Source organism: Stylophora pistillata, chromosome 1 (genome assembly GCF_964205215.1).
Source record: "Stylophora pistillata chromosome 1, jaStyPist1.2, whole genome shotgun sequence".
Lineage (NCBI taxonomy): Eukaryota > Metazoa > Cnidaria > Anthozoa > Scleractinia > Pocilloporidae > Stylophora > Stylophora pistillata.
In genome coordinates, this window is record NC_142519.1 from 21521062 (window position 1) to 21545253 (window position 24192).

A 24192-nucleotide genomic window follows, 5' to 3' on the forward strand; every position below is an offset into this window, starting at 1 on the left:
TGCTTATGCGGTTAGTGTTCTTGATAAAAACTTTAAAATGTTGGATCTGACCTAAAAACACTAAAACAGTATGATAAGCTAAATTTCGGCAACGTTCTGTTCGCCTCCGTCAGATTAAAATGACATTGTCACATATCTTGGTCATATTCTAAATTGGGGTTCCCTGTTGCTGAAGGTCAAAGAAGCTAAAAAATTAGTCACGCAGCAAGGGCATTACTTAACAAAGGAAGTATGGAAGAGTTCCACACCTTTCATGTAGGTTGTGAAACCTGCGCGTGTGTACATTTTAAGCTAAATTCATATACTTCATTGAGCGCGGTCACTGAACTTCTATTTGAAAGATTTAAGCAACGAAATGCAGGGGGGAGGTACAAGAGGGGATATCTTCTTTTTCGAAAAACGGATCGAGTTTGCGCCTTAAAGATCGAACGTGACAGAGAGACAGGTTACAGTCTAGCTTTCCTGTCTAGGTTGAGCTTTTACAAAAATAGTTTGGCATCAATATGGAAATTTAGGTAATGGTGGGCTTTGCGGAAAAAGCGGTGTAGCCGTGAAAAATTAGGACATTTTGTGGAAGAGCAGTGCTTGAACCGTGAAATAAATTTTTATCGAAACAGAATGTACGAGAACTAGAAATACTATCTTTGAATGGTTTTGTAGATAAGAAATTTGGTGGTCAGGTAATATCCGCTGTTCTTTCAAATTCCTTTTCATATGACCTCCGCCCTAAATCAACTTCAGCGCAAAGTTAACAACGACTACTTACTAAATAAAGCTACAGCCTTCCACGTGACGCAAACCTCAGCCTTCCCGCCACAGCTTTTGCTACATTCTCTCCCTCAGCCACACGCTTTGCTGAGAAGGAATACACGTACAGGGATTGCTTTCTGACTATAAAATCAACCAAGCCGTCACAACCAGCTAAGTCTTCAAAGGACACAGATCTCTTCAGACAATTGAGGCTAATCTCTTCGCGAGAAACTGTTCCAACAATGGCTCCGGTGTTTTACCGATTAACTGTGATCGTCGTCCTTGCCTTTCTAACTGGTCAATGTCTTGGCAGGAACCCATTTTGGTTTAGACCAACTCCAAAACGTGATCAACAGTTTTATCAGTGTAAGTGTAAATGTACTTTGGTCAATTGATTTTATCGCCATGTCTCCGTAACTTATATTCAAATTGGGAAATTGACATTTCATAAATGCCAGTATTTTAGTAAAGCTCTTGAGATGTTGAACTCTTCAGCTAAAACCATTACGAGAACTAGATTTGACATTAAGAACGGATCAACTGAGAGAAGGCAAACGCCTTGTTTTATCTGGCGTTGAAAGACCACTGCATCTAGATGCACTAGATGCATCTAAATAAAGAAACCCATTTTTTATAATGAAATAACCCCAGCCGATTCGTTTTTTTTACGTTAGAAAACACTGGTTTAGGTGCTCCCAGAATCTTAATCGAGTACATAACCATATCTGCGTACAACTAAAAGTTCTCTATGACCTCAATGCGTTTGATGGGCGAAAGGATAGCTTTCCCGCAATATATACTTTGTAGAAATGCGGTAAAAACTTGACGTTGCTTAGGATTTGAATTCAAGTTAATACACGTGAACGTGTTTCGACTGTGTAAAGATTAGGTGGCAGTGAGGAGCGCCAGAAATCGGGGACATTTCGAGCCCGTTACGAAATGTCAGCGGTATATCGTATTACAGAGAATTCAATATGGCGGCGGTGGAAGTGAAGTGAACACGTAACTTTCTATTTTCGTAAAACCCCGTCAGTGAAAGGCCTAGTACTGTACTATCCCAGAAAGCCAAAGGAGACGTCAAAACAAGGAAAATGGCGGCCACATTGTGCGGTTACAGGGACTTGTATCTTTCTTGTTCTTCCTACCTAAAATTGGGCTATTTAAAAATGGCTTATTGGGTTTTTGAGCTCTGTGAAATTACGAAGAGATTCCTGGCTCAAAGAAAATTTGTGGGCCAACATATTCGACCGTTTACGAGCGATTTAGTTGAGCAAACTTCTGTAGAATGCATATCAAACTACGCAGTTGCGAATCTTCACAAGGTTGTTCCCACGACAATAGAATTGTAACACCTAGTCGAAGCACATTTTAAGAGTTTGAATGGAAAATGGAGTCAGAATTATGAGTTTACTCGTATACCTTGGGAAAAGGTAGGCTTGAATTTGAGTATTTCTTTTTCGTAGCGATGGGCGCTTTAACTGATGCGGCTGCATTTCCAAGTACGCAGCGAAAGAATTTCCCATTCTTAGACAGCTATTTTGAAAAAAACAATATTTTCCTATACATTTTCTTATACTGTTTCGGCGCCATTTTGCTTGTAAAATAAGAACCGCCTCCACCATATTGTCCCAAATTTCTGGCAATGGTATAAGTAACTTTTAGTTATAAGAGTACTTCTATATTCTTTTTCAGCTTTTCAACATGTACCGACTAAAAATGAGACCGCGACGAAACTGGTGACCAATTTCTTTCGCATACCCCTATCGTACTTGTCTCAGATTGGACGGAGCAAGAGGCAGGTCACACAGGAAGATATCGTGGTGATTCTGGATCGTTCAGGCTCGATTGGGGACTGCAACTACAAAAAAGCAAAGCAAGCCTTGAAGAACATGCTTGACATTGCGTCAGAAGTAGGATATGACAACAGATATGCGGCAGTTACATTTGCAAGTACTGCCACGACAGATTTCAATTTCGTTGCTAATCCGGACGCAGGAATTAAGATAAAGAAGCTTCCCTATATTCCAGGATCAACTAATACTCAGGCTGCGTTGGCAGAAGCAAAAAGAGTTTTTGAAGATCCCTCTTCAGGTATGTACAAATTTACTTTCGATCGGAAGTTTTAATTTTAAATAGGGAATATTAACATTGTTTAGTTTTGGTGTTAGTTTTAAACTCAAAAATAAAACAGGTGCACAGGTGTTAGGGTTTGTTACTCCTCAAAACTGTATTTGAAATTCCGCTCGTTCATGCGTCGTGTTTCGTTTTCGTCACAAGTCACACAGTGTGTAGGTCCAGAGAGTTTCTCTTAGGACACTTACAATTACAACTGAAAAGAAAGTGACAACGTTGATGATGTATAGACCAAAACAGTAAAAAAAAAGCAAAAAAAAAAAAAAACACACAGGAATGAGAACTTGTCTCATACTTTACTGTTGTGTTTCAACTAGTGTTGTTCCCGGTCTTATGTTCAAGTAAATAGCAAGGTATCAGCTTCTAAACATGTTTTGTTTTCGTCACAAGTCACACAGTTTAGTTCTAGACAGTTTCTCTTAGGACACTTACAAATACAAACGAAATGAAAGAGACAACGTTTAAAAGATCCAGACCATAACAGTAAACAAACTTGAATCTTGTCTCCAAATCAATTTTAATGATGGATTCATATCCTTCGCACCAATTTCTTTACCCTTCCAATGCCGGGTACCAAGAGGGATAATTTGGATTTATCAACAAAGTTGAAATGGTAAATTATCCACCGTAACGATTACAAAAGCTGACGTTTCGAGCGTTAGCCCTTCGTCGGAGCGAATAGAGGAATTGTGGGTTGTGTGTGCTTTTAAAGGCAGAAAATGGAGCTACGTTATTGGTAGAAACATGGCAATGAGAAAAATACGAATAAATTAGTGGAATGAAAAGTGTTCGTTGATCCCTGTGGGATTTAGACTGCCGGTTTGAAAGATGAGTTTTTGTTCAAGAGGGATAACTTGTTTGAGAGTGGAGCTTCTTAAATTGGTGATCATTTCTCTTCATTCTCGCGACCTTTACATTTGATTCGAGGGTGGTACTGAAAGGAGGAATTCAAAGTCGCTCACCCTTTGAGCTTAGATGACTAGGATTTTTAGCGAACAAATATAATCGTGAGATACGCTCACTGCAAAACCCACTTACTGTATTCATTAATCTTTTTCAAAGGAAAACGTCCGGGTGTTGTCAAGATTGCCTTTCTTATCACCGATGGCCATTCAAACGTTGATTCCTCGAAGACCATACCAAATGCTAACTTGCTGAGAGCCAGTGGTGTGGATATTTTTGTCGTTGCTGTCGGGAATTACAATAGTGGAATCAGTGAAATCGTGGAAGTAGCCTCGCCAGTTCGTAAAGACCACGTATTCCGTGTCACTGACATGTCGGGCTTCTTAGATGTTACAAAATTGGCTTTTAAGTTAGTTGCTCCCAAGAAATATGCAACCCAGTTGAATCATAAGCCACTATGTTAAAATGGCTACATAAGGATTTATTTCAAACTTGCCTTCTATTTTTAGATTGTATTTTGAAAGGAACAGCACTGCAATTTAACTTATTTTAGTCATTAATTAATTAGCTCATTATTTCACCTGAGTTTGAATGTCATATTGTAATGGATTCAAGGTAAAGCACTATAGAAATTCTTCTCAGCACCTTTGAAAATAGAGAATTTACTGAGTTCATTTTGTCTTTTAGTATTTTGAATGAAATAAGGACTCTCTTGCTTTTATACCTTACAAAAATTTAGTTAACTTCAAAAGGAGTTAACATTTCGTAAATAAATGTAATAAACGAAGGCACTAAATTAGATGGCTTGGATTATTGTTGTCATTTATGCTATTACGTCAAGGTCTGTAGGAGACTTTTTGTCAGACACTCAAAAAGGAGAAAAAGCCAAAATTAGGCACAACACATAAGAAGGCAGTGCAGAGGAGTGCGTCTGCGAGATTTATGGATAGACGAAGGAATTTAAAAACAACCTAATGACTAGGAATTTTACTTGGCCTTAAGTAGTCCAAGCTCAATTATGTAATATCCCCTACAACTTTCACATTTCCTCAGACTCACCTGAGTCAACTCCGAGAGAAAATATTACCAAGAATGTTATCATATTTAATATGCATTACCTTGAGTCCCAATTGCCTTCTGAAGTGCGTCATCCGATGTTCTGATTCATTGATTGAGCTTCGTCGCTTCTACAAAAGTGGAGTCTTCAAACTTCTTCTCAAAATGCGTGTCAGCGCTTTGTACTAAAACGCTTTCGCGGAAACAAGGAAACATGATCAAGGTGTTAGTATCTAGGATTATTTCGGTCAAGCCTATTGTCAACAATGCGCTGAAAAGGAAACGTATCGTATACCTTTGCTACAATTTAAATTACACCACATAACGCGTAATGGAGAGGTCATTACAAGTTCTATACATAGTAAAAAGGTCGATCAAACGAAAAATTGTAATGACTGGTAGTAAAGTTAGGCATGAAACACAGAGCTATTTCTGTCTATTAAAGTTTCGCATATTTTGAAAACGAATGACGATAAAACAAGGAAATAAATAACATAGCCACAGAAGTTAGCATACAACACGCCAAATGATTAAGTTTCACGATACCACTCAAAAAGATAAGAACAGCGAGAGCGAACGTATATCAGATTGAATGTAGGTGATCATTTTGTGACTAGGAATGCGAGTTAGCCGGGATTTCTAGTGGTGTCTTATTTCCTTTCATTTAGTGAACAAAATGGCTTTAAGAGTGAAAAAATGCTTATCATTAATGACACAAATTACCGGGACCAAGAAGTGAAGAAGAAACTCTCAATTAGCAACATTCGACATGGTTTAGACAAATAATTACAGTTGTCCAAAATATACAACAGTCATGTAAGTGGTCCTTTTTATTTACAGGGTCAGCTGTTAATCTTACAAGGTCACCCTGGTTTCAATTAATTGAGGTGCATGTTACAAGTCAGTTAGTCTTGATAAATTATATAATATTGTTATTAATTTCTTTAACCCTATATGGATTGGCACCAAACCCCAAAGCAGAGTCACTTTGCCGTGAGGTATAGAATATTACTCCGTACTCATTTCTAAAGCCTTGGTTGTGCTAGCTTGTCGCTTCGAAGGCAGAATAAATTAATCAGTGACACGGAAGTAAATGTTGGAGGCCGACTCAAGTGGAACCAAGTGGCATCTGTCACGGAATCAATGCATTTCTTCTTTCCCTCGCCAGTCTACGTTAGTTCGTTTTAAAATGTTATCAGAGTATTGCAATAAATCTGGTTTTATTTCTCAAAAGTAAAGCCATGCTGAAATTTTTGATGTACAAAACGCTGAAAAGGAAACAGAACTACAACGGTGTATCAGGAAGAACAAAATTTCAATGGGGGGGAGGGGTCGGCTGGGGGAAGTCTGAAAAGCAGGCGCCAAAGACATGAGGTTTGATTATCCGCCTTGGGAGCAGTGGATATTTTTGCAGAAAGCTACACTATCATTAAAAAGTTATGGTAAAAAAAAAAAAAAACTCATCAGTTAACCTATGTATATTAGGGGGAGTGAAAAACTAAAATCGGGCCGAGCACCTTTTTTCAATCCGCATCACGAATACGTGAGGAAACAAAACAATAAACAAAGACAATCCTTCTTGACAGGTTTCTAGCAATGTACTGGCACAATGTTATTGCGCTTAAAAGTGCAGCTGTGGCTACAGGTACCTTCAGGAAGGTTAACTTTAGACATCAAATGTTAGCTCGAACAGTATTTTGATCTCAATAAAAGACACACTCGTGGGATAATAAGGTTTCAGTACACCTTGTCAATACTCGTGATGCTACTAACGTCCTGGTGGCCAAAGGTCATAAGAGAAAAAAAAAAAAAAAAAAGGAAAAATAACAATGCTCAAGAAATTCTGACCGCAGGCGAATGCACTTTTTAAGCCTGATCCTTGTGGCCATGATCTTAAATTTTTTGAGCCTGCAATGATGAAATATTGTAAGAGAAATCTAGTTTCTCTACCCAGATTTCTTGGAAAACAAGGAAAAAAATACAATAACAACAATACGTGCGATGAAACAGAGAACCTGTCATCCTTGCCAGCTGAAACGGTCCAAAATTGGAGACAAATAGCTGACCTTTATCAAAGGTAAACAGTAACAAGGAAGTTCATTTCTCCATAAAAAGACGTGTAAGCGGTTAGTGAATCTCAAAGCTGCAAGTCAGATCCTATCAAGAAAAAAACGAAGGACTTCGCGATGTCAAGATTTTCCCTCTATGTCGCCTCTGCAGTGTGCCTGCTGGTATTCTTCACAGAACCAGTTCGGGGTTAGTTGTGTTAAATTACTGTTGAAATCTCAGTAAGTTATAGACATAGTTTATTTTAAATTCTTTTTAAAAGTTGATCAATGTCTGGAACTAGGAATATGTCCGTACCTGCATTAAAGACGTAAGAAACTCAGTCTTTTCCACTGTCGCGCACTTGCTAATGAATAGGCTCTTTGTAAGGGGAGCTGTCCTCTATTAGTCCATTAGTCATAGATGATATCAGGAGATTTATTTTATTGGTTCTTTTTCAGCCCTTGTTGTTTTCAGTAACAAAGCAAGTGCAAAGAAACTCGAAGAAAATTTCGTAAAAGCTAAATCTCAGCAGCCTCCAATTGGTGCTGGATTTCGGAGTTTGTTCCAAAGACCTTCTTCAAGAGAGGCTCACGATGTTGTTGTTCTCATGGATGGTTCAGGATCAGTTGGATCTTGTGGATTCGAGAAGGCAAAGAAGGCGCTTCGTTACCTATTAGCTATGAAAAACATCTACGTTGACCTCAAGTATTCAGCGGTCACATTCTCGGACTCAGCCACCGTGAACTTCAATTTTTTACCGGAATATTTCGCAGCCAGTGAGATGAATAGAATCACTTACCCAGGAGGGGGAACCGACACTCATGCTGCGTTGGTGAAAGCCATTCAACTATTTGAAGATCGCACGGCAGGTAAATTTTCCAAGAGAATGAGACTGAAAAAAGGGGAAAAAAATACTAAATAGTACTGTGCCTTTACGATATTACATCCTGTTAACAAGTTGCATAAATGGCTGTGAAATGTAATGAAAACTTCTACCTCACTCGGCTCAGGAATTTTTGAAAAGAGATTCAGCATTAGGAATAATCAAGTCAAGTAAACCTGGGTTACACATAGGTATCCCATAAATGGTAATGCTGTATAACGAAATGGTCAGCCTTCGTCCAAATTACGCATAATTTATTCTCAATCAAGAAGTTTTAAGTGAAACTCACAAGAGTGATTTATATTCCTTCGTTCACCCTTAAATTCGTTTTTGTTTTGTTCCATGTCTTTTAGGCGGGCGTCTTGATGCAGACAAGAAAATAGTTTTCCTCGTCACAGATGGGAGATCCAATTCCCCGAACGACACCAAAGCAAAGGCCAAAGAACTAAAGGAAAGTGGTGTAGAAATTTACGTTGTCGGCGTTGGTCGCTACTTTAATGGCATAACGGAGATAATGGAGGTGGCTTCTAGTCCGACGGAAAAGTATTTTTACGTGGCTTCTGACCTTTGGGCAGTGGTGAAGCAAATTGTAAAGGATATCGCTCCGAGTTTATTGAATGCTATGAATGCTGCGACTGATCTTCCTTGCTAAATGAACAAAAGAGGGTATAGACCTTCCTTAAGTTTGAAACAGTTTTTAATGAAAGATTTATTGTTTGAACAAGTTTCTCTGAACTAGATGAAACTTTTCTCTAATCGTTAGTTTCGTCAAAATGTATTTGAAAAAAGCTTAAACTTAGCAAAATTTGAAACACACTTCGACTATTTAGATTCTTCAATTTTCCGCAACAGGCCATCTTTGCTCGTCCTTTTTCATACGGCTGCTCCTATCATCATCATCATCATCATCATCATCATCACTGAATAATAGCTCTTGTGCTCCCAAGTTCCCCAAGGGATAGCATGGATAATATTGGCCATCATAACTGATGAAATGACGTAAGATCCAAAATTGATACACTCAGTGAAAATCACATTTTCAAAATAGCACTACGAGTTTCAAATTTTCTGCAAACTTTCTGCTTTGTATATTTGTCAACGAAGCTTACAGAATATTTTCAACTATTAATCGCGCATCTTGTTTAGCAATAGAAGTCTTCCTTCATAGAATAGGTTTTTGTTGCAATTTTTATTGGTTATAGCTACGTGCATCAACTGACTTTTCGATAAATTTGTATTTGTTAAGTAAGAAGACACAATTTTTAATAGAATCTTGCTTGTATTATCGGCTTTGCCAGGAGCCCATCAGTGATGGGCTCCTGGCTTTGCCTTGTACGAATTTTGAGTATCTTGTTATATCAACTGTAGGTCAACTAGTAATTTGTGTCATTAAAAAAAGAAAAAATAGTAAAAAAAGAGAGAGGGCTTATGGCTGGCTTTTTGCCAAACGGGGGTGGGGTAGAATGACTTAACCTTTTCTTTCGGACTCATTTGGAAAACTCTTTGAAGTAAACCAACCGTCTTTTGATTAGGAAACTTTCGTGTAAAATTTCTCCTTTATCATAAAGATCGAGATTGACTTCAGCAGAGCTCAGTCATAGTATGAAATTAATGGCTGGGTATGGATGCACCTCTAATACATGCATGACACGAATGTCTTAGACTTGTCGTACGATTTTGGCAGCCTGGACTTTCTTGAGATTATGCAAAGTCTACATCCCAGTGTCTCTGTGTCGGGTTTTTTCAGTGTCTCAGGAAATGTGTTTTAGTCCTACATTTATCTAAACGGGACAATATGACGATTTGGAAATTTGATCGCTCCGAGAGCTCGGCCGATAAGGTATATTTTCTTGAGATTATGCAATGTCTACATCCCAGTGTCTCTGTGTCGGGTTTTTTCAGTGTCTCAGGAAATGTGTTTTAGTCTTACATTTATCTAAACGGGACAATATGATGATTTGGAAATTTGATCGCTCCGAGAGCTCGGCCGATAAGGTACTAAGCTGTCTCCCTTGGCTCGACATTTTCACACAATCACGTACACCCTATCCTGCAAAGGTAACATCGTACGATTCCATTTTCCACGTGCTAAATTGTCAAAATCTCTCTATTATTTTCATATTAATTGAATGCTTACAAGGAAAACGAAAATTTGATGATGTTTCCTCGTTATTGTATAGTTGACAAAATCACAATGTCTGTTAAAAGAATTAGATCAATATACCTAACGATTTCTAAACACTCGAGGATAGCTATTTCATAAGGAGGAAATAACTTGTAAGCATATTGTTGAACAGCCTCCGGAGGCTTTTTCTAATAAACGATTGGAAACAATATAAAATTAAGGTGCTTGAAATGTCAATATGTAACAAGGAAGAAACCATGTCACCCTGTTGATTTAGATTAGTTTTTTGTCGTGATTGTGTATACAAATCTCGTCAGTGTCCTTTAAATTTCCATGGCAAGGGGAAGGAAATGAGTTGTTTTTAAATATATATATATACAATTCTCGTGTTGCGTGATGATTTTAGATACACTTGAAAAGAAGATCACCGACATGGTTCCACAGCGTAACCAGCTTGTCTTTGTCATTGCGATCTTAATGCTCTGTGTGAGATCTGTCGAAAATATTGAGTCATGTCAGAAAATGACGATCAAAAACTGTGCTTCAAATTTTCATGAAATTTTCCAGGCCCTGGAAGAAAGGAACTCAGATCAGCTGTTTCAAAATTGCGTGGAAGTGCAGGTATTTAATGAATGAATAACAATTTTTTGCGGGACAAATTTTCCCTATTGTAATGTATTTTATCTATTTAATCCTATTTATGTCCAAACGCAGTATTCAGACAATTCATTGCCATGAAAACCTTTAGATTTACATGAATTTATCATTAAATCAGTTAATCGAGTTAGCATTGATAATTTCTCAGTAAAATATCCTAGATCTGACGCACCTCTTTTACTCACAATAAAAGTTCGAGGACCTAGTTTATAAGACAAGATTATCAGGAAGGTTAAGGAGGAAAGTTTCAAATGTTAAAGCGTACGTTTAAACTTGTTTCGATGTAGAAAGCTGTTGACTGCCTGTCTGTTCCCCGCTGTTCTGGAGACCTCCTTACTTCGTACCGTTCACTCTTGATTATGACAGCGACTTTGATAAAACAGAGCAACTTGTGTCCAAGCCTGAACTACGCTGGGTTAAAACGATACATGACAGGTTAAGTATTGCTCATCGTTTTAGTTGAGTTGTTTGAGACCTGAGTAAGGGGAGGACGCCTCAAAACACCGGGCATGATTGGTTAGCGCACTTAACACCAGGGGGTCATTGTGTTGTGTTCTTAGGCAAGTCATGATGTCACTCGCATAGTGCCACTCTCTACCCATACCTTTCGGGATATGAATGGGTCTTGCGTGACTGTCACGGAAACCTGACAGGGTGTTGAGATCAAGGGCGTAGCTAGGGGGATCCTGGAGGGTCCTGGGGTGTCATGAGGGGGCCTTTTTAGTCACATTAGGTAACACGTATTAGGGTTCAATATACACGATTTAACAATCTGGTGTGTGCCTTCTGTTTGACAGTGACCCCACGCTTTTAGAAAGCTTAGCTTCTTCGACTGCGGATGGACTTGGTCGATAGGAGTCGAGTATTACTTATTAACCTAATTTTTTTTGTGAGCCACCACAAATGAAATTCAATTCCTTAATCAACCTTTTACAGAATCATCGGGTGACAGCCAAGAAGATGCGGAAAAAGTGGAAGTCAAAGTACACTTTAAGTCAAACAGAAGTTTAGAAGAAAATTAACAAGAGATACAAACGTTTCTGTCTCCTATTTTTCAAAACACATTTTGCTCAGTGCTAAACTGAATCAATAATTTAGAGAAAAATGTCGTTTAGAGGTACGTTGATCTAGACTAAAACATTCTCTTTCACTGACCCTCTAAATCACCTGTCTTTGAATGAATTTACAGGTAATCCAATAATCTGTCATGGCAAGAACCCATGGCTCGATGAATGTGAACGGCAATGTATGTGTTACGATGGCGAACTTTTATTCTGTCATCGGATTAGAAAGGAATTCACAGCTATGACCCTACAGGAGCGAAAAAGATTTGTTGGTGCTATCAAAACTGCTGCAACAAACCCTATTTATGAAGATGATTACAGAAGAATCAGCAAAGTGCATGCCCGGATGCCTACCAAACTCCTCCATCACATGCCTCAGATCTTTCTACCCTGGCACAGGTGGTATTTGCTGGAGTTTGAAAACATCCTTCGTCAGGTTGATTGCAGAGTTACAATTCCCTATTGGGACTGGAGTAAGGACGAGAAACACTGGGCCCGAGGAACGGAGACACACGATGTTTGGAATCCGGGTCCTCACGGTTTGGGGGGTGACGGAACTTTGTCTGATAATTGCGTTAGAGACGGACCTTTTAAGAAAGACGCTTTCTTTATACCTGAGGATACTGGACAAAATTGTTTACAAAGACGTTTTAACATGTCATGCTTCCTTCCAGGGAAAGACGTGATTAAAAAGATATCAAAGGATGAAAATTTTCTTGCGTTTGAAAAGTTTGTTCGGGAAAAACTTCACCCTACTTTTCACGACTGTGTTGGCGGTCATATGTTAAAACAGCACTCGGCTTCGTTCTCTCCTGAGTTTTGGATTCATCACAGCTTCATAGATAAAGTCTGGGCGGATTGGCAGATTAACGGAACTGGTCACACGTTCGAGTATTTCATAAACATCACTTTTGAGATGCCTTTGAGTGGACGGTTTCCATGGGAGCTGTTAGATAATCATAACTTACCGGGTGGAGTTAAAATCAACTATAAAAATCCAGGAGATTCCGCACTTGATTCAAGGCTGCAAAACTTTGTTTAAAAGTCACACAGCTTTATGGTTGTGTCTGACTGACCTGATAAGCTCCAAGCTCACCATGAAGAAAACTGAGAGAAAAATATTTTTTTGCTTGTTATCAGCTCATGGACTGATACTTATACAAAACACTTGTTTCTAAATGTTTCCACAAACAATGAAAATGAGTCCTCGGCAAAGTTCTTTCATTTTTTAGTCCAGTACGTTTACATTTCGTATATTTCATAAAACCAAGTTATCATTTATAGTTATAAATTTATTTTATCCGTTAACTGCAAAGGGGGGATAAGTCCTTTCATCCACATTCTTGGCGCAAGATAATCTTTGACAGATTAAATACTTTAAGTTGACAGTTTTCTGCTTTATGCTATAAACAAAACCTCTCTTACAAAAGCACGTAAACTTGTTAACGTGTTTTTTGTTTTTTACATACCCTTAAATCAACTTGGAAAGATCATAGTGATCGTTCAAAATTAAATGGATCTAATTTTTCACCTTCTCAAGAAATTGTCGGCGAGCGAGTAAATAATTTTTCTACCCTCCCATCCTGTACAATTTTACATCAGTTCTTCGCGGCGGCATGTACTGATAAAAGTCAGTAACACTCCAATCCTTGGATTCTGATTAGTAACCAAAATGAGAAGGCGGTCTACTCGGCCGGGTGGACTGTCCAAAACAAATTGTCCTCCTACGTTGGAAGATTGAAGATCGAATCACAGCTTTTATTCCAAAGACGTTTCTAAATCCATTATTTCTATACCAGTGGTAATTGGGTGCTGAGTCAAGCAGGAGTTCGCCTCTTGATTAAACCATATGCACATAAAATAAAAATGAAAATAAACATCAAGCTTCTGTTGTCTAAAAATAATCATATATGTTTCTTAGGGTAGTAAAGGTGAAAGACCAACAGCCACATCACCACTCACTAGTGCGTGTGATCCAATTTTGGAATTCAACCGCCATCGTAACCATAGTATGAAAGTAGAGCTATTAGGGCTAACACAACTGTCGCACTCTGCTAACTGGATAGCTTGCTTGTCACCCAGGTTCGCATTATGTTGCTTAAAAATATCATTTGTCTTCTTATCATATGATTTTGGAAGGTGCAAGGACAGCAGGGTCTACAGAAAGATGAAACGATATCTATAGTAATAGTAATCAAAGTTTAATGTCTTTACGTGGGGCATGGTTACCCATATTGCCCGAGCCAGAGGCTCATGTATGAAACGCAAGACAACAACCCACCCATCCCACCCCAGGGGAGGACATCCATCACACAGTAATCTCGTGAGTGGGAAATTAACGTCTCCTACCCCTAACCCTGTAGGAGACGGGACCTCTATTTATTTTTTCCAATGCGTCCATTTATTCGTTCCTATCATTCCTTTGAAACTGTTAGGACGCATGCTATATCATGATTATTTAGGAAGGCGAAAGGACAGCAGGGTCCACAGAAAGAGGATACGATATTTATCTTTCCTTTGAAAAACAAGACGCGTGTTGTTGTAATGTGTCTCTTCATAGATAATGCAGTAAAAGTCTCCGGATATAAATTTTAGATTATGATTCCTAAAAACCAATTAGGAGAAATGATAAAGAGTTCAATTTACGCTGGATTATGTTAAGTGAAAGTTTGCCATCCTACTGATTTCTAGTTCAGTCTTAACAATAACGTTTCCGAGTCTCCAGCAGTAATTCAACTTTTGATTCAGTTTGAATTGAATATATTCTTTTGTAAATAGCCAAAATACAAATTTCTGGCTTTCGCATGCATGTTATTTTTAAGTGACATGTGCTGTTCGAGGCGCCAAGTTAGTACATTGCCTGTACCTGTAGAGCTAGAAGTTCTTATATCAAAGAGCTTGTGAAAAACAAAAATAAAAAGATCCCACGAGTCGACTTTGGGGAGAATGATTAACATTTGCAGCTGCCTCATCGTGATTTGCTGAGGTTGGTAATTGAGTGTAGGTGCACTTTAACCATTTTCATTCTAACGTCAGTGTGCATATTCCCGATACTGTTCTGCGTACATTTCTTAAGGTACTGACAAGGAGAATGTGTTTAACCAATCAGGAGCTTCTATGATTGGTGATCATTTGGTTTATCCATATGACCTTATTGTGTTATTCAGGGCTGATATTGTAAGGGGGAATAAAGGATAGATGCTACGGACAAAGGAGATAAAAGAAAGCAATTTTGCCATTGCGCGTCGTTAGCCAGTTTTGACAACGGCCTTTCCGTTATCTACTGGACATTAACACTTTTTCTACAATCCACCGTCTTTGCTCAACAATCATGTTTGGTGTAGTAAATGTTCTTCTTCTGCTGTTCACACTATTGGGCAGAACTGTTCTATCATCGTCACAACAAATAGAAAATTGCGCTGCTATGGTTATTCAGGAGTGTTCAGATCATTCCCAAAGGTTCTTTATAGCTGTAGAAAGTAGAAACCAGAGTCTTCGTGACAACGATTGTAAATGTCTTCAAGTAAGTATTTAATGCGGCTTTTTAAACCTCTTCTCAGTCCTCGCCTGGAGATCTCTTTTACCCAAGAGAACGTCACCTGGTCTGTCTTTTCCGACCTATTCATCTTTATCGAGCGAGATCGAAACTCAATGATTAATGTTGCTCTGATTCGGAGTGAACCATTGTTATTAAATTCGGTTTGGACTTTATTTTCCAAAATTCAACGATTGTTACTGAGATCAGCCCTCATCAGTATAAAAAATCAATTTTCTTATTTTCAGTCTTCTTTGAACTAGCTTGGTGCTTATGTTCCCGTGTCGATATTGAGTTCTTTTTACGTTTCATAGGCCACAATTGATTGCCTTTCTGTTCCTCGTTGCCTTGGAAACCTATTATCAACATTTCGTCGCTATGTTCTGATGACAGCATTGAGTCTTTCTGAAACGTGTCCCCATCTAGAAATCACAACACTGCGAGGCTATGTGACAGGTGCACACACTACACGAGAGTCCCTTCAATATGTTAATATGGCTATAAATGTAATTTTTTTAAAAAATGAAAATCAGCGACATCCAATTTGTGTTTATGCTCCTAAATTTCAATTTGGTCAAATTCTCGGTCAGCAGGTCAGTCAGTCAGTCGGTCAGTCAGTCTGTCGGTGGGTCAGTTAGTCAAACAACCAATCAGTCAGTCGTTTAGTCAGTCCGTGGGTAGGTGGGTAGGTTGGTCATTTAGTTAGTCTTTCGGTCAGTCCGTCGGTAGGTCAGTTCAATACATGATCAGTCAGTCAGTAGGTAAGTCAATCGGTAAATGACAGTCAGTCAGACATTCAGGTTCGCTCCGACTAAGGGCTAACCACGAAGGGCTAACGGCTATGCGGCTTTTTAAACCTCTTATTAGTCCTCGCCTGGAGATCTCTTTTACCCAAGAGAACGTCACCTGGTCTGTCTTTTTCGACCTATTCATCTTTATCGAGCGAGATCGAAACTCAAGCCTTCCCTCCGACGAAGGGCTAACGCTCGAAACGTCAGCTTTTGTAATCATTACGGTGGCCAGTTTACCATTTCAACTTTGTTGATATATCCAAATTATTCAGGTTGTCAGACAGTTGATAGATCATTTCTTAGGAGTATCAATCAATGAATGAATCAGTTTGTAAGTCAGCCAATGAATCCGCAGCATATTCCATTTCCATTCAATCACTGGTTGGTATACGTCTGTATCAGTTTATCAAGCAGTTAGTCAATGATAACGTCAGTCAGTGGGTGACTAGACAGATACACTCGAAATTTTAAATAAGGTAACGATATACGCGCATGTTAATCGTATCATCCATATCAGGAAATTTTAACTGTCAAATAAACTACATAACTGAGTTAGAGAAATGTCATGTCACCTTCTCGTAACTTTAGGGACCAAGATGCCTTGCGAGGAAAGTACATCAAGTGTTGATCAGTGTCACAGGAGGTGTCACTGTCGTGATGGCAACCTAGTGTCTTGTTATAGAATACGAAAACAATTTACCGCCATGAGCCCAATAGAGCGACAGCGCTTTATCAACGCCTTTAAACTGGCTTCTTCTAGCCCTCAATACCAAAGTTATTATGAGCATATAACAACTCTGCATTCAAGAATACCGAGCAAATTTCTTCATCACATGCCTCAAATATTTCTTCCCTGGCACAGATGGTATTTGATGCAGTTCGAAAACTTTCTTCGTCAAATTGACTGTCGCATCACAATTCCTTACTGGGACTGGACCAGAGAGTCAGAACACTGGACACAAGCGGCTGTTTGGAGCCCACGCCCTAGCGGTCTGGGCGGTAATGGCATATTGCCAAATAACTGTGTTAGGAACGGACCATTCCAGCAGAAAAAATTCCATTTGCCTTGGTCTGCCGGTGGAGGCTGCATAAAAAGAGAATTTAACTTTTCTTGCTCTTTACCGAACCTGCAAAAAGTGCGTGATCTTATCCAGCTTGAGAATTTTACACACTTTGAACAGACAGTTCGTGAGCAATTCCACACGAAATTTCATGATTGTGTAGGAGGCACCATGCTTCACCACTCCACGGCGTCCTTTTCTCCAGAATTTTGGCTTCTTCACGGTTTTATCGATAAACTTTGGGCCGATTGGCAAAAGAAAGGAGTGACTTTCCAGTTTCAGTATTACACCGAAATTTATTTTGCAATGCCAGGTTCTGGACAGTTCCCGTGGGAGTATCTTGATCAAGATAATTTACCAGGAGGCCTAAGAATTGTGTATGACAACTCACCACCCTAGAGGAAGGCAGGTAGAGGGACACATTGGGAGTCAACTTCTGTTCAGATCGAAGTGTCCCACTCAGTTTTCCTTTTTTTAAATTTCATTCCCATTGGTCGGCGTGTCTTAGAAAAAACAAAACAAAACAAAAAAAACGACTTGTTTCCTCTTTATAACTTTCTTGCCGTTCAGAAATGCTTAAAAGAAATATTATTAAGAATTTGTGAAATAAAAGAAGTTGCACTGTAACACTTGTACCGGCGTGTGGTCATTCATGATCATTTCATCAGCAGTTGTACTCAAAAAAAAAAAAAAAAAAAAAATACAGAGAAGAGAAACGTGAAGTCGAAACATAATAAACCCCTTTCCACATGAACATTTATGAAACGACCACAAGCGCATTTTATCCTTAGAAGCAGCTCACTGGAGGATGGAGGAACAGAAAAAATAGGAAAATCGAACAAACATATTGATTTTACTAGTTGTGTGGTTTACAGGTGCTAAGCCTGGGATGTCTGTGACTGTTCCAGTTCCCTTTTCACTAATATCTAGGTCGGGGTCTAATTGACGACAAAAAGGTGAATATAGCCAATATTTAAACAACAACAAACATATGAAACATATGTGTGAACTGCGGTTATGAGACGTGTATGAGAACGATCCTTCGCAGTAAAGCACTATTTGAGCAATAGTGAAAATCAGACCTGAAAAAAAATTTTTTTTTTTTTTGGGCCTGTACGGGATTCGAACCACTGACCTCTGCGATACTAGTGCAGCGCTCTACCAATTGAGCTAACAAGCCAACTGGGAGCAGGCCATCAAATTAATTCTATATAAACCCGTAGATGATAAATCAAACAACAACAAACATATGAAACATATGTGTGAACTGCGGTTATGAGACGTGTATGAGAACGATCCTTCGCAGTAAAGCACTATTTGAGCTTGAAGGATCGTTCTCATACACATAGCCAATATTTATTGTATGAAAGTACATCCGAGATACTGACAACCCAAGAAGACCACATTAACCTGACAAATTAATTAAGTCATTTCTAATCTTCCTTTGGCCAAAAAAATGAAGACCACCACAATCCCACCTCAAAGGGTTTGAATACAAGCATTAGTCCACAGGATCATTAAAAATCTGTTGAAAACATATGATCTTTACTGAATACGGAATTTTTATTTGGGTGCTGATATATATGTATTACATATGTATCAGCTCATTTTGGAAGGGGGAGATGAGTTTTTGGTTGAATAAATGTGTAAGGAGATTACGCAAAACAATAAATTAGCCCCAATCCTCAAATATTTTGCAGACGAAATATCAAATTCTATTAACAACAGCAAAACCCAAAGAATAAAAATTGAGAATTCACTTTCAGGAGTGCTCCCTTAAAAACAATGATTTCTCCTTCCCACTCCTAAACGAGAAGCTTACATTCAAATCCTCGCTGGAGTCATTTATTCGATGCTGTACTTCTGAGCAAGACTGTCAAGTGGTGGCTTGGTGGCTCCATGTAACAGAAACCTAGAGATCAGTCCCAGCAGTTACAAATATGGGCTACACGGCCCCTACGACTAACATGTAGGTGGAGGGATTGAACTGAAAATACTCCAGGATGTAAAAATACAGCAAAAAATTCACAAAATTAAATTAGTTTTGGGTCCAAGCACTTTATTTGGACATTTGCTCTGACAGAGTCAAGAGAAAGCAAATTTTTATGTACAATATCAAATGACAAAAGTCATTCTTCTTTTTTAACATTTTGTGTTTTTTTTGTTTGTTTTTGTTTTTCATGGTTGACAAGAAATAACCAATTCGAATTGCTCACTAGAACTGATTTTATTATCAACACCATTCATTTGCTCCACACTCCACATCACAATATTTACACCCACTCAATGACAACACTTGATCTTTGACAATGTGCAACTGCATAATCTATCAGGCAATGGCTCCTAAGATAATTATCGCAGCTAACCATTAGATGTCCATCTCAAACTGGGTGGGTACCTCTCCTGAAAAAAGAAGTAAAAAAGAAAAATGGTTCTTATAACTCTTTTGCTGTTTGTTTGATTTTACCCTTCAATCCCTGGGAGTGACTAAGATCTAATTTCTGCCGACAATACAACCCCTGAATCACACATTAAGTTCACAAGAATAAGCGAAGTGATCACCAACTAAAGAAGCTCTCAACAGCTTAGAAAATGTGTAAATAAACGGTGAGGAGAATATGCATACTAATGTTAGGATGCAAAGGGTTTATGAATTTCTGGGAAAGCTAAGAGAAATTGCCCTTTCCTTTTTGTTTTTCTCTTTTCTTTTTGAAATCTTAATTTTCAAAGTGAAGAAAGTGTAAGGACTAAATATGGTAAACATGGGCCTCAATAGGTTATCTACAGCACCTACAATTAACAACGCAGAAATTACAGCAGTTATGAGTGTTTCTGCAGTAGACACACATGACACTAGACATTCCACTGGTTCATTGCATATTGAACTTAGTAATTAGGCTTGCATGTGTACATTTGCAGAAAACAGTTTGAATTGTTAACTATGGGATGAAAAAATTAAAAGCTAAACCCAACTATCTAGTAAAAACAATTAAGGATGTGTTTCCTTACCATTGTCATTCTTATTACACTCTATTTCAGAGCCATGGATGCCATTGTCTATGTGAACTCCTGGCTTCAACTTTGCATAACAAGTTACACCTGATATCATTGGCAAATTCTGTGGAGGTGTGCGTGACACTGGAGAATTGCGCAATTCCAGTAGAAACTTGCGCTCATATGTTATGCGTGTCCCTAAATAATTATAAAACAAGGCATTACTAAAAGTAAAATAAAACACCACAAATGATGAGATAAAAAGTAAAAAAGTTACACCATTCACACATGAACTAGACTCACCATTAAAAAAAAAAAAGGAAAAAAAAAACAGCACCTAAGCTTTAAGGCAATTTTTAATTTTTCTGGGTGACTTCAAAACTGTTTTAAACAAGATAAAAGAGTAGCCGTCCGCCACTTCAAGTCAGAAAGTGAAATAAGAATGAGTGTTGGAACCTTATTTCCAGAGGTAATTTTTCTGGACAACTTCAAAATTGTCTTACACAAGATAAAAGACCATCAGCCACTTCAAGTCAGAACGTGAATTAAGAACAAGTGTTGGAACCTTGTCTCAAGAGGTAGAGCTAGTTCACTGTGGCTTATGTGTAAGTTAACAGTTGATCTGCTTAAGGAAGCTGCCCACCACTCTAAAATTAAATAATTCTACTTAGATTTAATGATGAGAAACATTGACAATAAAACAAGTATTTATGTGAACATATCATGCCACCACCTGTTAACAAGTTCAGTCAAAAGTTATCACAGAAACATTACCAAGCCAATTGTTACCAACAACTTCCCATTACACAAGTTCTCAACAGTTTCCAACACATGCACTAGGCAAGCTGTTAGCAAAAGGTTTCTCCTCAACACATAGTATATTTGAAATTCCTCTAAAATTCATTACACCAGACCACAAATACCATAGCAAAATCAAGGAATCAAACATCTAAGTAGAGTTGAATTGAATGTAAGATGTAGGATGCTGTCATCTCGTAAGTTTGCAATATCTAAAGACAACACAAAATTTTATAGCAAAGGCTGGATGTAAGCCAAGCACATCGCATATCAGGTAAAAGTTTCAATTTTTGCTTTTTTCACAGGTGAAAGTATGGCAACCGAAGTCATCTTATAACTTTGTTTTCACAACATGCTACTTTCAATGATGAAAAAGGCAGGTCTAGAACAAAAAAAAAACATACCATACAAGCTGATTTGGACTGATGGAAAATGTGGCATTCAATGTTAGGCTTTGCAAGAAACTGATATAAAATCACTCCCATTTAGGACGTGAAGAGACCTTTCTAGGACACCTGAACAAACTTGCAATGAGCACACCAAGATTATAAACTTCATGTATTCCCGGTTTCTATTACTTACTTGTTGTGAAATTTGTAAAATTTATCTGATGGGAATGAGTAGGATAGATCTGTCACCTTTGTGCAGAAATCTCGCAAGGCCAGAAGCATTTACTCATACCTTGAGTCCGAGTCTCCCAATAATTTTTCACTAGACTTGTCTGAATATCTAATCAGTCCAGTATCGCGAACTTTCTTACCTTTGTGACGATTATCCAAATATTATCGATATTACTTGCAATTATTCAAATGGCTATTTAATTGATAAAGTTTGACGCACTCGTACCAAACAACCGTTCATAATCAGTAAGAGGTGTGCGTTTGTAACGCGTATTCAACTGGATTAATTTTACGTATGCAAATACCACAATTTTTGAAATCATTCGCAGTTTAGTCCAATATTAAGTCCTGGAGATCCCGAGCTATAATGGTAGATAGGAAAGATTGCTTTTCTTACTATATAAAAGATTTTCCTAAAAAGAATGGCCTTTTTATTTAACCGTCATTTATATTGTATCCTCGAAATTCGTTGAACAGGTGCTTTGAGAGAATTGAGATGCAAAACATTCATTTAGGCGATCAGACATGCCAGAATAATACATTTACAATGTAATAAATAAAGAATGGCAATAATTAACATTTGTCTCTGCCTTTAGGTGGGAACATAAGATCTTAAAGAAGCATAAGAACTTAAGAAAAGGTATGATTTTAAAACTCCACACTTTGGAAATGAAAACAGTAAACCTAGAGCAATCCGATAGGACTACTCGAAGCTCGCATCTGACACACGATGGGGGATAAAGACTCCAATACGAAAATTGTCAGCGAAACATTCGAGGAATCAAGAGAGCATGGGGACACAGTTAACGGAAAGCATGATAAAACGAATAAATTATTTTATTTTACAATGTACAATATTTTAATTGCAGCAATTAATGAATTAAAACTTTGAATATTTTTCATTACTATTGAGAGATATGACTCAATGCAAATGTAAATCGGCATGTCACGCGGTAAGATAAACCTCAGCATCGATTTAGTGGAGGCAGCTGTTGCGCACCGTCAGTTCTTACAGGTCGTTGATGACCATCCAAGTTTATACTCTAGTCCACTCGTTCAAAACGCAATAAGAAGGTAAGTTTGGTTCAACTGTACTGTTAATCACTCAGTTGAAACGTTTTGAACGTTTCAACTGGGAAAAGTTCTATCCTGGCGAACCTTTTGAAGTTGACGTGACGGCCGCTGCTGACAATGCGCAAGATTTCAAGTCAAGAATTGAGTATGACATCGCAGCTGCTTGCGCTCGACAGAGAGTCTTTTATTATCAGGTGTCCTTACCTCACTGTGAAGATAAGAAGTTTTTGACTAAAGCAATGGAGAGGTATAAATTACATCTCATGCTCAAGCGAGATAATCCAGGGACGTTTCTTGTGCCTTGCTATGACTTTGACCTCATTTGGCATGCGCATCAAGTAAATCCACTACTATACTAAAAGGACACCACAGAAATACTGGGAAAAGTACTTAAACATGATGACTCGGTGAACGACCGACAGCCTGGCTCAAAGCTCAACATGTCTCAAAGCTCAACGTCGACAGGCGTTTACCTGCCGAGTGGTGCACTCAGCTTTGCTGATGTTCTCTTCCGTGGAGGTTATCAACCAGTCTGGTTGTGTTGTTAGTACGGGACACTTACTAGGAGGGAACATACTTCCCACCAAGGAACAAGTGAGCAAGCCACAAAAATGCTGTACTTTGGATGAGAATGGTGGAGAGAGAGCAATGCTTATAAGAGGAAGTAAAGACTGGGGAGTCTGCATTGAAAAATGGGAAGGGTTTGTTAAGGGTGTCCCTGGCGTGCCTGGAATAAAAGGGCAGCCAAATAATCCAGGTGTCAAAGGAACGCCTGGGGTGAGAGGCAAACCTGGACATTTAGCCATCAAATTCTTTTCACTGTCCGGAACAAAAGAGTGGAAAGAGGTTGAAAAACGGGGAGACCAGTTCTGGGTGGCTCTTGGCAAAAAGTTAAAGCTCAGCATCGACCTGCGCACGGGCTTGATTTCGTTTCCTTCTGAAGTCCATCACGTGCCGGAGGTAGTTGCGCTCGGATTTTCAATTGCCATTCTTCATCTTCTATGCCAGCCTTACACTCCCGCCGGAAGTGCAGATTACTCGAAACCATCAGTTTGCGCTTCACACCAGGCCGACAAACCAGGCAGAATTCACAATGAAGACCTTGCGTTAATAGTGGCAGCCGGTTACTATGCCAACACTGTAACGACTAACTCGTACCTAAAGTATGAAACTGGAGGAGGTGCCGGCGGAGGATGTGGTGGATGCGGTTGATGCGGTGGTTGTGGTGGCTGTGGCGGCTGTGATGGTTGCGGTAGCTGTGGAGGATGTGGAGGTTGCGGCGGTGGCTGCGGAGGATAACTAACTGAGATGATGCCATAAACATTCATTGTCACTGACAATTGATTATCTTGGACTATTAACTATTTCGGTAATTGTAAGATACTGAGGAACCTCGCAGAAAACACGCAAGGTACCTGTAAGATCACTTGTAACTTAAAGACAATGGTAAGAAACGGCAGAAGTTTGCGTAATCCAAGGCCTCGTTTGAAATGAACAGTTCTTTGTTGTGTCATAGAATACGAAATCCGATTACCTCCGGAACGTTAGTCTCGGTTTGTTTTTCGAGTAAGTACGCTCTTCGGTCATATTATAACACGTTTTATATCACACTGTAACATAACAATATCTATAATATTTGTCGTAATGACATGAATCAAAATTCTTTGTATTCACCCTAATCAATCGCAATCTAGAATTT

At 38.7% G+C, this 24192-nt stretch overlaps 5 protein-coding genes and 1 pseudogene across 6 annotated transcripts; 5 read left to right on the top strand and 1 right to left on the bottom strand.

Annotated features, from left to right (window-relative positions):
• Positions 1-853: 853 nt before the first annotated feature.
• On the top strand, positions 854-4585 carry LOC148741673 (collagen alpha-1(XIV) chain-like). Its single transcript, XM_088743931.1, has 3 exons — positions 854-1116; positions 2443-2841; positions 3946-4585. Exons 1-3 carry the CDS (start codon positions 993-995, stop codon positions 4248-4250), a joined length of 828 nt encoding a protein of 275 aa, XP_088600057.1. The 5' UTR covers positions 854-992; the 3' UTR covers positions 4251-4585.
• A 150-nt stretch (positions 4586-4735) lies between these two features.
• LOC148741674 (collagen alpha-1(XII) chain-like) lies at positions 4736-9190 on the top strand. The gene is made up of 3 exons (XM_088743937.1): positions 4736-7098; positions 7350-7760; positions 8128-9190. The coding sequence occupies exons 1-3, from the start codon at positions 7029-7031 to the stop codon at positions 8424-8426; spliced, it is 780 nt and encodes a 259-aa protein (XP_088600063.1). The 5' UTR covers positions 4736-7028; the 3' UTR covers positions 8427-9190.
• A 1111-nt stretch (positions 9191-10301) lies between these two features.
• On the top strand, positions 10302-13673 carry LOC148741675 (uncharacterized). The gene is made up of 3 exons (XM_088752946.1): positions 10302-10520; positions 10844-10991; positions 11746-13673. Exons 1-3 carry the CDS (start codon positions 10332-10334, stop codon positions 12660-12662), a joined length of 1254 nt encoding a protein of 417 aa, XP_088609072.1. The 5' UTR covers positions 10302-10331; the 3' UTR covers positions 12663-13673.
• Positions 13674-15480: 1807 nt separating this feature from the next.
• LOC148741676 (uncharacterized) lies at positions 15481-17634 on the top strand. Of its 2 annotated transcripts, none has more exons than XM_088743942.1 (2): positions 15481-15611; positions 16535-17634. In XM_088743942.1, exons 1-2 carry the CDS (start codon positions 15542-15544, stop codon positions 17404-17406), a joined length of 942 nt encoding a protein of 313 aa, XP_088600068.1. In that variant the 5' UTR covers positions 15481-15541; the 3' UTR covers positions 17407-17634. The 2 variants fall into 2 exon arrangements, with proteins under 2 accessions (XP_088600068.1, XP_088600076.1); XM_088743950.1 differs by having other exon boundaries at positions 15486-15661.
• A 1411-nt stretch (positions 17635-19045) lies between these two features.
• Positions 19046-21284, bottom strand: LOC148741677 (uncharacterized). The gene is made up of 3 exons (XM_088736494.1): positions 21204-21284; positions 20017-20338; positions 19046-19410 (listed from the first exon to the last, which is right to left on the bottom strand). Exons 1-3 carry the CDS (start codon positions 21282-21284, stop codon positions 19376-19378), a joined length of 438 nt encoding a protein of 145 aa, XP_088592620.1. The 3' UTR covers positions 19046-19375.
• Positions 21285-22283: 999 nt separating this feature from the next.
• LOC148741678 (uncharacterized) lies at positions 22284-24192 on the top strand (annotated as a pseudogene).

Coding starts and splice junctions, on each gene's coding strand:
- LOC148741673 (XM_088743931.1), top strand. CDS start 993: ATGGCTCCGGTGTTTTACCGATTAACTGTGATCGTCGTCCTTGCCTTT. Junction 1,117..2,442: donor TGATCAACAGTTTTATCAGT/GTAAGTGTAAAT, acceptor ATTCTTTTTCAG/CTTTTCAACATGTACCGACT. Junction 2,842..3,945: donor TTTTGAAGATCCCTCTTCAG/GTATGTACAAAT, acceptor TCTTTTTCAAAG/GAAAACGTCCGGGTGTTGTC.
- LOC148741674 (XM_088743937.1), top strand. CDS start 7,029: ATGTCAAGATTTTCCCTCTATGTCGCCTCTGCAGTGTGCCTGCTGGTA. Junction 7,099..7,349: donor CTTCACAGAACCAGTTCGGG/GTTAGTTGTGTT, acceptor GTTCTTTTTCAG/CCCTTGTTGTTTTCAGTAAC. Junction 7,761..8,127: donor ATTTGAAGATCGCACGGCAG/GTAAATTTTCCA, acceptor CATGTCTTTTAG/GCGGGCGTCTTGATGCAGAC.
- LOC148741675 (XM_088752946.1), top strand. CDS start 10,332: ATGGTTCCACAGCGTAACCAGCTTGTCTTTGTCATTGCGATCTTAATG. Junction 10,521..10,843: donor AAAATTGCGTGGAAGTGCAG/GTATTTAATGAA, acceptor GTTTCGATGTAG/AAAGCTGTTGACTGCCTGTC. Junction 10,992..11,745: donor GTTAAAACGATACATGACAG/GTTAAGTATTGC, acceptor ATGAATTTACAG/GTAATCCAATAATCTGTCAT.
- LOC148741676 (XM_088743942.1), top strand. CDS start 15,542: ATGACAGCATTGAGTCTTTCTGAAACGTGTCCCCATCTAGAAATCACA. Junction 15,612..16,534: donor ACTGCGAGGCTATGTGACAG/GTGCACACACTA, acceptor TCGTAACTTTAG/GGACCAAGATGCCTTGCGAG.
- LOC148741677 (XM_088736494.1), bottom strand. CDS start 21,284: ATGGGAGTGATTTTATATCAGTTTCTTGCAAAGCCTAACATTGAATGC. Junction 20,339..21,203: donor AGTCCAAATCAGCTTGTATG/GTATGTTTTTTT, acceptor CTTAAAGCTTAG/GTGCTGTTTTTTTTTTCCTT. Junction 19,411..20,016: donor GTGTAATAAGAATGACAATG/GTAAGGAAACAC, acceptor TTCTTTTTTCAG/GAGAGGTACCCACCCAGTTT.